Raw genomic sequence first — 12,309 nt, 5'->3', positions numbered from 1 at the left:
TAACAACGAAAAAATGCTTTCGATTTTAACCTATTTTACTTACTTTTACTTATTGAAACTTAAATAATATTGCATCCTAGACACTGTTTTAATTATAATTTTAATAATTTTACACTGTGAAATATTTAATCCTATAATAAAGATTCATTAAATTGAATGTAACGAACGTAAGGATCATATCAACACGTCGTTACGCTCGACTATTGTGATAAAATTACTAGTTTATTTATTTATTGTTCGATATTACAGTTAAAAACCTGTGTAACTCGCACCGTGGGTTTCCGTTTTAGACAGGTTTTACTGTATTATACGGTATACAAATTAGAAAATAAGTATTTTAAACAAGTAATTTGAATGTGTTTTATTAATGAAATTGTAAATATTGTTACTCTTGTGTACTTTTTAACAATAATAAAAAGTAATTTAGAAGAAGGATTATTGTTAATAGGCCTATTTGTAGTTAGTTTAGTATTACAAATCTCACAAGAGATAAAACAAATCATATACTTTATATAACACAAATTTCTTGTTTTAATTATATATTTATGTAATAATTTATCTACATTTTTATCCTTTAATTCGTGATTGTTGCATAGTAAGGTATGAATAATTTCTTGTAAATATTTCCCAACAATAGAAAGTTTATATTTATTTTTCAATAAATAGGTTTATATTCTTCTTCTCCAATTACAAAATTTTATCCTGTTATACAATTATATAAATGGAATTCAGTCAATATATCGTATTACCATGGAAACGAAATACTGTATATAGGCTAAGATTCTTTTAAATATATTCTACTACAGTATCTACTCTTTTATAACACTGATTTTTACGATAATCTTTTTTAAATTAATTGTATTAATAGTCTATAATTCAAATATATAATTTATAAATAACACATTCAACGTCATTTCTTCAAATTCTTCTACTCGAACTTTGACATTTCCTCGAGTTAAAATCGTATTGTATATTTAATTTTCAATGAGTAAATATACTTAATTTACCAAAACAAATTCAGTTTTATTGGATAAAACTGCTTACATAATCGAAACAATTTATTAAATCCAAATGGATTCAAATGATTAATAACTAAATGATGACAAGGCCAAGGCGCGATTGTATATATAAATACATAAATTATGATAATAATATAACAAATTTTAAAATATATACTACAAATAAATACGTATAAATCCTTTAGTTATTTATATATTTAGACTTTTTTCCTTCGTCACTATGTAGTTTATTAGTTACATTTTTGCCATTTTGAATTAATAAATTTAAATTATATTTATTTATTTAAAGTGTCCATTACTCCGAACTCTTTTTTCAATGTTTATAAAATCTTAAATTACTTGTTTAATATATTAATATTTTACGAGCAATCCAACCTGTTTATTCACTTATTTTTCTATTTTTTGATTAATATTTTGTAATATTTATTTTTCTATAAATAGAATTATACTATATAATATTTTTAAAAACAAGGTTTTAAAGACATTTTGCATGAAAGTAGGAAAGTTTTTTTCGTTTGTTTCTTACTAGTTCATTCAGAAATTCGCTTACTAAGTTATAAAATGCTAATGAAAATCTTTAAATGGCATCGTTGACATGCAAATTTCAATTTTACTTCTTTCGTGTTGTTTCTTTTAGCGGTTAAGTAACTTAAATACCGATTTACACTGGAGGATTCGTGCTAAGAAATTGCAAAATTTAACTTTCCCCGGTCAAATAAGTGAACTGGAACGATGTTTAAAGCTTTTTTTTTTTTTTGCTCTTGTATTAAGTAATTGTTGTTTAGTTTATATATTCCCTGATGGATATCTGATAAGATTAACTTCCTCTTTCGTTCTCGACTGATAAAACAGGCAAAAAAATATTTTTAAATAATTATTAAAATATTCATTTTTCAAATTTTAATAAGTAATTTTTTTTATGTACACGAAAAGTATTAAATTCAATCAAATTCTTACTTTTTTTTTACATTCGTTTGATCGAATTTACAGCTGTAATAAGAGATGATACGAGAAGCGAATTTTAAATTAATTAAATAGAAATTCTTGTTGGTTTAATCAATTAATTGTAATCCTTAAATTTTCTACTTTTACACACTTGTTTAGTAATTGTTTAGTTTAAAAGAAAATGCTGCTGTGACAAACTCTTTACATTGATTAAACTCAAGGGGTTAATTTCTTTCACAGATGAATATTTAATTTAAAATTATATAATTTATCAGAATGAATTTTAGAATTTCGATCTATATTAAAGAATTTTATTTCTCTTCTTTATTATATTTGTATTTTAATTACTGTATATAATTTGCATCTTCTATAAAATTATTAATTTCAATATACATATTTAATATTGTAAAATAAGAAATTCACATTTACTTAAATAAATAAAAAAATAAAATAATATTTAACATAGAAATTTATTTTGATTTATAAAAGTCAAAAATATTTTTAGAGCTTTATTTTGTCTAATAAATCGTTTATTTATATAAAAATTAGAATAAATAAAGTCATTTCTTATAAATTAAACTAAATATTTATTCGAGATAATAGCCTAACTTTATTTATTTATTTTATTTTTTCTATCAATTCATTAATTATTAACTTTGTTAAATTATATACAAATTGCAACATATATAAATATAAACGAGTAGATTTTACCTTCAAATATCCATCTTAAATCTTAATTTAATCATTACTGTAACCTATAAATTGTCATATATTATTATTAAATGAGAATCTTATCAATTCTGTTTCGTCAATTAACACGACTAAACACGCGGATCACAATGTTAAATCTGATTATACATCGTTGAACAATGAAACAATATCGTAGACCTTGATTAATTTAATTATATAATTTATTCCTTTGTTAAAATTATATCGAATGATTTAAATTACGATAATAAGAAACGTTTATTTTATATAAATACTTAAAAATATATACAAAATATTTAATTCTTTATCTGAAAAAGTATTAATAATGTTAGAAAAAGTTTTATGAAAAAGTATTAATAATGTTAGAAAGTTAATAAATTTGTTGAGAGTGAACAGAAAAAGAACAGGTTCTTTGACGTCTATCGATAAATTTATCAATAGTAATAAAAAATAAATAAATAAATATAATACACGTTATATCTTATCACAATATCACAGATAAAATTCAATCGTCACTTACAATCACCTAATATTGTAGCTGTCATGGAGAAAAAAAAATAATAACGAATGGTGTTGATGGGTGAACGGATATATCTTCTGGGCCTATTTTGTTATTAAAAAAAATCACCCTTAAAAGAATTTACTATTACCGAATAGGATAAATAACCGGGTGCTTACACGTCACACTTCACATTAATTATTAATTGTGAATTCGTTCCAGTAGTGGGTGGTCTGATTTATTAAAGTTTCAGCAGGAAGTTTAAGAGGAGTAGAATAATGATCACGAAACATCTACAGCTTTAATATTCTTATATTTTTCAAGCGAAAAGATGATAAAGATTAATTCTGTTTACAACTAAACTTTAATAACTTAACTCAAAACTTATTAATTTCAGTTAAGAAGTAACTTCGTGAGATCTTTATACACGTGTAGAAAAATTGTCAATGTGCCTCACTGTAATTTTTTTTTTTATGATAAATTAGCAAATAAAGCTACCTATCCATTAAACAATAAAATCTAACATATCCTATATAAGGTGGGGTCAAGTAAATTATCTAGGTTAATGTCTAATTGTCCTCTCTCTTTTCTGTTTATCCATTTTGACCTATGTCGTTACGAATATTAATGTATAGAGATAAGCTTATTTAAGATATTAATTTCTTAATTTTGAAAATTTTTATATTAAAATAATAAAAAAAAAGATCTTATTAGTAAATTAGTAAATGTGTACTTTGCATTTATTTTATTGCAACATAGTAAATATTGGTGTTGAAATTGTGTNAAAAAAAAAAAAAAAAAATTTATTTTAAACTTCTTAAAAATTCAAGAAAAATTTAAAAATCGATATCCAATTAAAACTCGTAACATAAAACACAAACTTATTTTATTTATTCTCTTTTTTTAATAATTAAACTTCTTTACTTTTGAATAAAATTGATTAGAATTAATTCATTTCGAGTAAACCGGATGGATTAAATGAAGTTCTTGATATTTCTTCCCATTATATTTATATAATTTGAATATAAATCGACGAAAATGATCATAATTTAGCATTTTAAAACTTGGCAATTCTCAAAGTTTAAGTAGAACTTTTCTTTTTTTAAAGCTTTCAAGAATTACTTAAAGCACTTGGCATTGAAAGAAATCCTTACATAGATTAAATGTTATATAAATTAGTGATTTCCCCCTCTTCGTAAGAAATATCACTTCTTCACCAGTACATTAATATTTATCATTTTGTGGTATATTCCTCGAGCATCTTCTACTGTGCAATTAATAAACAATGAATTCACTAATACATTATCTTCTTATTTATCGAGAAAGGCCTATATTTATATAGATAAGAGGGGAAAAAAAAACTATCACGAGAGGATATAAAATGCAGCTGTTTAATAACTAGGAGGAATGGAGGACACGTCTCTTACTTTCCTAAATTTCCTTCAATAACCTTTTATTATCTTATATTTAAATATATTTTTAAATGATCGATTTAATATATAAAAATATTATTTAATAATACAATTTTGTATTGAAAAATGTATATAAATAATACTTCTCTCTCTCTCTCTCATTGACTATAATGATTAAATTTTTATCATTCTGATACATAATAAATAATGAGGAAAAATTCGAGGAATTTTTATAAATCGAAAATTAAATTAAATTAAATTTATCAATTAAATTCATTGAAACATTCTTTGTCAAATGTTTGTTTGATAAATGAAAAGTTTTAAACTTGTATAACGTTAGAATCTTTTAAGTTGTTTAAGCAAACAAACATGATAAACGAATTTACAACGATCGATTCTTTCACTTCTTAATGCTTAATGTAATATTTGTTAATTTAAAATTAATGTGTATAGAAAATATTTATACGAAAATTCACTTAAATCTAGTTTAAAATATTTTTATGATCTTTTAAATTATAATTAAAATTTTCAATTTTTAATTGATTTTCTTTTAATATATTATCGTTCCATAGCTTATATTTTATTCAGTTATTTCTAATATAAATAATTTAATAGCCTTTTTTATTATATATATACTTTGTATATTATATGAACGTAATTCTTTTAAATTATTTTACGTAATTGTAAATATATTTGAAAATAATTTATTTTAATTATTTTTTTAAGTTATGATTCTATATATTATTAATTTGAATACTGTAGTGTAAGAAAATTATATTTTAGCAAGTTATAACTCATTCACATTGATAAACATTACAGTATTTTATATTATAATGACCTTAGATACAGTAAGAACATTAATATTCATGGTATATAGGCGGTCATAGATTCTCATGTTTATAACATTATGTTCCTCTAAGACACAGTTATATTATAAGGCTCTTTATGTAAAAGTGTTCTTTTTTTTGTGTTAAAAAGACAATAAAATCCTTCAGTAATAAGTTTTCCTTATATACATACAAACACGTGTTTTAATAGTACTAATAATAGGTAATTTAATGACGATAAAAGTGTATATTGACTTACATATGATATCAAAGGTAGATTAAGTGATGCAGCTATAGTAGCTTCGACTTCACACGATTCATCTGGTCCTATGAAGGCGATTGCACCTTCTTTCCATTGATGTAACATCATATTTGTTATCATTAAATTATCCATAGCTTTTCCATAATACATCAATTCCAATTTATGATGATCTTTAAGCATATTAGATTTATTTATCTTTTCGATAGCGTAGGAGATGGCCCCGGATATAATTAGATTTTTTATATCTTTTCCTACTAAATAACCGATGGAATAATTACCAGAAGATAAAGTCCATCCACATAGCCACACGAGCACAACCCAACGACAGTTTGCCATACTGCCTTGTGTAGATCACGTGATGATCAGGTAACATTCAGGTGTGTGGTGAAAGTCACCTTGAAGCTTGTATGTGTGTACTAAATCATCTACAGCCTCCAACCAATAGCTTAATGCTTCAACGGGTCGCCAACATGTAACTGGTTAGCTCCTGAAACTATTGGACCTATAATGCTTATCCTCTTTCAGTTCTTTACGAGTCACGAGTCTCTAATTATATACACAAGTGAACTCTTTATTCAGCAAAAGTGGTGATCTCTCGTGATCGTTTAGGAGTTAAAAAAATATATATATTTTAAAATTCAAACAACGTAAAAAAATTCTACGTTTCCTTCGAATTTTCGTTTAAAATTCTTCAAAAATAATATTAAAATTAATCACGTTAAAACGATCATGCTTGACATTTGTCTAATTGTCCTCTCTCTTTTCTGTTTATCCATTTTGACCTATGTCGTTACGAATATTAATGTATAGAGATAAGCTTATTTAAGATATTAATTTCTTAATTTTGAAAATTTTTATATTAAAATAATAAAAAAAAAGATCTTATTAGTAAATTAGTAAATGTGTACTTTGCATTTATTTTATTGCAACATAGTAAATATTGGTGTTGAAATTGTGTCGAGTGACTGTTCGTGATAATATATACGTTGGAAGTTATTAAATTAACCAAATTTTAGCAACCTGTTCTGGTATTTAGGCTGGGATTATATAGGTTTATAAGTAATGTTATTGAATTCCATTACGATTTAATTTTTCCACTTAAATTATGAAAATTTTTCTCTGCTATTTTTAGTAACTGTTAACACCTTGAAATATATTTTATTATATATATTTCGAAACAGATTATTATCTTTAAAATGCAGATGTTTTTTTTTAAATATAGAAACACTACTCTTTAATATGTATTTGATATTCTCAAGGTGCAGGTGTTATTAGTTTTTTAAAAAATAAATATAAACTTAATTATAATAATATTTAAATTAACAAAAGCTATTTAAAGTATACATAGAATCTTTCATTTTTATTTAAATTTATATATGTTATAATTATCTTCATTCTATTTACTATTTTTAATTTACTTATAAATATAATAAAGCGTTTATTATTATAAATTTTGATGTGTAATCTCCTCTATTTCATTTTATAAGTGAGAAATAAATATAATTTCTATACTAGAATAAAAAATTTACAAGTCATTTTATATAATTCAAATATAAAGATAAAGGATTTCATTTACTTTCTATGAAGAATTATATATTATAAAATGTATTTATATGTAAAATAGTCAATTTTTTTTATATAATCCTAGAATGCATTTTTAATAATTTATATCATAAAGATNCAGAACGTTATAATAAATAAATAAATAATATATATATATATATATAAGTTTTACTTCAATTTTACCTACAGAAAGATTTAATTTATGATAAATCAACTGAATTTATCATACTGTACATATATTATAACTGTCATACAATTTGACACTTGAGTAATATGATTATATTTAATAATTAGTATAATATTAATTAATAGTGAATAAAGTTATATATTAATTTGTTGGCATTTACTTTTAATCCATCCAGTGACAATGGATTTATCATTCGAATTGCATTCTAGCGAATGAATTAAAGCTTATACGTTTATATTAATTCTATATCGATTATAGTTTAAGATCATACAAATTATATAAGCCTTTATGTGATTATAAAGCTAATTCATTGATTAAAATCATATTTAATAAAGCCATTGATTAAAATATAAATCTATCTCTAGTGTAAAATTAATATTTAATGCTAAAAATACATTAAATATATAAGAAAGAATTGTATACTTATTATCTTATTGCTATGGTTTCTCTCACATATTTCTAATTAATATTTTAATAAATTATCTTTTATATTTATGGAATAGAAACTATATTAAAAAATTTGAATTTTTAGTCTTATTTTAATAAGATTTATATTTATGTATTATACTATTTAAATATGGATAAATTATGGAAAAAAAATTTTTTTGGCAGAAAGATCCCAATTAATTTTAATTATATAAGAGTTAGTTTCATTTAAAATATTAACATTTTACGGATTTAATGAAGTTTGAAATGAATCTTTAATTAGTGTTTTCATTAATTAGTTCCATTTCTAAAAATAGTTATGGAAAAGATCAGTAGAATGATACTGTTGATGTAATAATGTCTCTATGATTTATCATGAAGTGATATGACATTCTCTGGATTTACTAAAAATAGCTTCTTTGTTGAGGTTGAAGCCTCACCAAATTACATATTTTATTAATCAAGACATATAAATATATTCTCTAGGTCTGAAGTGCTGACAAATATTCAATTTAGATTGAATTAATTTAAATTCATTAAAGATAAATGCTTTAAATTTATTAGAAATTCGTTGATTTAAGGGCATAAACATTACTTTATTGATTGCATATTTTTTAACTCTATAATTAAAAAAATAAATCGATATTATCTAATATAGAAGCATAATAGAGTATAATGTATAATCATAGTTAACAGTTATTACTATAATTATTATATTTTATAATAAAAATTCATTCAAGATACATTACGTGTTACAAAATTTAATTATAAATAGGCGTGAGATTTATTCGGTTTAATGTAAACAAGTCTTGTGTTTCTATAAATATATTCTTTGAATATGTGCTTTATTCATTACTTCAATACATTGGCGTAAACTTATTCGTGTAACGCTAAATATAAATTTATTATAACCGTTTTACAATAGTTCTATATCATTGATATGGAAGGATGTAAGATACAGAAGTTTTGAAGATTTCTTCGCATTGCATGAAAGAGTGCCACGAAGGATGAATTGCCATGCAGCGCTTTCTCATATTTTGAAAGAAGACGTCGAACAGGATAGAAGAGAAAAATTCCTACTCCCAAATGACAACGGGTTTATGCTTCCGGAAGGAGCTTAGAGATGATGACAGATAGACTATCCGTCATCTTCAGACGTTCAAATAGGATGGGAAGTGTTGTAAACTCACCATGCTTCACTTAATACTAGTACAAATGATAATCGATATTTATTTAATGTATTAGTTAACCATTTCATTACAAAAAAAAAGAAATATGATGGATAATCGCACGTAAATGAGCACTGCAATAAAGTCCTTCAGAGCCATGAAGATCCGGAAGAATTAGTAATGATTCTGATTAATTTTGTTAATTGAATCGTATGCTAATTTCAATAAAGTGCAAAACAAATTTTGGAAATATATTATTGCGGCAATGTAATTTAATTTTAACATAGATAGATCTAATATTATTTCCTCTCGAAACTGTTACAACTCTAGATGTCATTTCTGTCCACAACTAATCTGATAAATCGCTTGAGAATGTCTTGTTCCTTTGCTTCAATTGCTCTACACCATAATACGTTACATAAAGGATATCTTCGTAAACATTTCAAGTAAATGGAAGTCATCAAGTCTCTTTTAATATAGAAGTATAAATAAAGAGAATTCTGTTTTATAAAATTAAAAATGTATTATTTATTAATCTCTTATTATTTTATTAATAATTCTAGAAAATAAGTTTTAGGATTTTTTTTAGATGATCAATATTTACTGAAAATTTTTATAACTGAAAGTAAATAAACGATTAAAAAAACTTATCTCGTGTTACCAAAAATGATATTTTCTTTATGGAAAAATTCTGTTAGGTGTTCTTATATTAGTTTTTTTTTTTTTACTGCTATTGTTCAAGTTAGTGTTTCTAATCTTAGACTAGTCCAACTTTGATTTTTCTGTGTCCAATAGTATTAGAAATAAAACCCTACGAAATTAAAGAAAATATAATTTTGATAGTTTATTATATTATATTTTTAATTTATTTAATTTAAAATATATACTCTCCATTTCAAATTACTGTCTTGCCCCTGTACATCATACTTTTCCTGTTAGCAATAGAGTCCTGTTAGCAATAAAAATCACGTTACTTATAATATATATCAGAAGTTAATATATAGTTAATTGGGACCTCCTGCCCTTAATCTTTCCATATCTTGTCTTGAATTTCATCTATTTAACTCCATTCTCAAGATTAAGGAAAGACAGACAGACAACAGTGGAAATTCATAGGTCTACAATATATATATATATATTTTTTTTCAAATTGAAGCCCAATTTTGTATTAATTATTATAATTACAATAAATATACCGAATAATATATAATTTAATATAATGAAAATATATTTAATTATTTATATCTTAAAGAAGCACATCTTTAAAAATTAAAATGTTTTCGACTTCAATTTAAATAGTTTTTTTCAATGAATTTAATGTTTAATTTAGTGTAATGAAATATATTTAGTTTTCGTAATTGAATTAAAAAATAAAATTCCTAATTTAAATGCCAAATTTAATAATTAAAGAAGATTATTTTTTTTCGTAAATATCCTCAAAAAATAAAGATATTCCGAAGAAATTATTAATAATTTCTACTGTTTATTTTAAGATTTTTTTATTATTATACTGTATACTATACAAATATTTTTGGCTTGTTTTATAGCAAATATATTTACACTAACTTGTAAGTTTAATAATAAAATATAATAATAAAAAACATATATGTAAAGATAATCTCCAAATAAAGGCCAGTTTTATGCTTCTGTTAGTGTCTGTTGTTCGGAGGTTAAACTATTTTTTCGTGTGATTTAACTTAAATTAAATATACCGTAAGATTCAGAACGTTATAATAAATAAATAAATAATATATATATATATATATAAGTTTTACTTCAATTTTACCTACAGAAAGATTTAATTTATGATAAATCAACTGAATTTATCATACTGTACATATATTATAACTGTCATACAATTTGACACTTGAGTAATATGATTATATTTAATAATTAGTATAATATTAATTAATAGTGAATAAAGTTATATATTAATTTGTTGGCATTTACTTTTAATCCATCCAGTGACAATGGATTTATCATTCGAATTGCATTCTAGCGAATGAATTAAAGCTTATACGTTTATATTAATTCTATATCGATTATAGTTTAAGATCATACAAATTATATAAGCCTTTATGTGATTATAAAGCTAATTCATTGATTAAAATCATATTTAATAAAGCCATTGATTAAAATATAAATCTATCTCTAGTGTAAAATTAATATTTAATGCTAAAAATACATTAAATATATAAGAAAGAATTGTATACTTATTATCTTATTGCTATGGTTTCTCTCACATATTTCTAATTAATATTTTAATAAATTATCTTTTATATTTATGGAATAGAAACTATATTAAAAAATTTGAATTTTTAGTCTTATTTTAATAAGATTTATATTTATGTATTATACTATTTAAATATGGATAAATTATGGAAAAAAAATTTTTTTGGCAGAAAGATCCCAATTAATTTTAATTATATAAGAGTTAGTTTCATTTAAAATATTAACATTTTACGGATTTAATGAAGTTTGAAATGAATCTTTAATTAGTGTTTTCATTAATTAGTTCCATTTCTAAAAATAGTTATGGAAAAGATCAGTAGAATGATACTGTTGATGTAATAATGTCTCTATGATTTATCATGAAGTGATATGACATTCTCTGGATTTACTAAAAATAGCTTCTTTGTTGAGGTTGAAGCCTCACCAAATTACATATTTTATTAATCAAGACATATAAATATATTCTCTAGGTCTGAAGTGCTGACAAATATTCAATTTAGATTGAATTAATTTAAATTCATTAAAGATAAATGCTTTAAATTTATTAGAAATTCGTTGATTTAAGGGCATAAACATTACTTTATTGATTGCATATTTTTTAACTCTATAATTAAAAAAATAAATCGATATTATCTAATATAGAAGCATAATAGAGTATAATGTATAATCATAGTTAACAGTTATTACTATAATTATTATATTTTATTATTTATTGTTTTAATTTTCCATATCTTCAATGTGTATTGGGTTGATGGTATATGATAATGCAACATATGAGCAATCTACTAAGGTGGAAAAACTTTTTATAGGGAAACTGGACCCTATTTAGGTGTTAGTCACGTGAAGAAACCAGGAAAACACGTGGACAACCCACGAACTCAACACCAATTACCAGTGTTCACTCGGGCCACTGATGGGCGTATCTTCAATGTGCGAAGGTGTTTAATTAAAAGAATATATTTTGAAATTATGTAAGCATCTAAATGGCTAAATTCAGCTACTTTCGATATTAATAAATTGTGAAAAATTAACTGTATAGTTGATAGAAATTATGAAAATT

At 23.1% G+C, this 12,309-nt stretch overlaps 1 protein-coding gene across 1 annotated transcript in view; it reads right to left on the bottom strand.

Moving 5' to 3' along the window:
- Nucleotides 1–6,407, bottom strand: part of LOC111623096 (receptor-type guanylate cyclase Gyc76C-like) — a 31,765-nt gene extending 25,358 nt beyond the window's left edge. Inside the window, exon 1 of the mRNA XM_023365576.1 lies at nucleotides 5,670–6,407. Coding sequence (XP_023221344.1) covers nucleotides 5,670–6,008 — 339 coding nt within the window. The 5' untranslated portion in view covers nucleotides 6,009–6,407. The remainder of the gene's footprint in view (nucleotides 1–5,669) is intronic.
- Between the last annotated feature and the right edge of the window lie 5,902 nt (nucleotides 6,408–12,309).

This window comes from Centruroides sculpturatus, unplaced genomic scaffold (assembly GCF_000671375.1).
Source record: "Centruroides sculpturatus isolate CEXI.00-Female unplaced genomic scaffold, Cexi_2.0 scaffold346, whole genome shotgun sequence".
NCBI lineage: Eukaryota > Metazoa > Arthropoda > Arachnida > Scorpiones > Buthidae > Centruroides > Centruroides sculpturatus.
The sequence above is the reverse complement of the archived record's forward strand: the minus strand, read 5'-3'. Positions and strand labels throughout refer to the sequence as shown.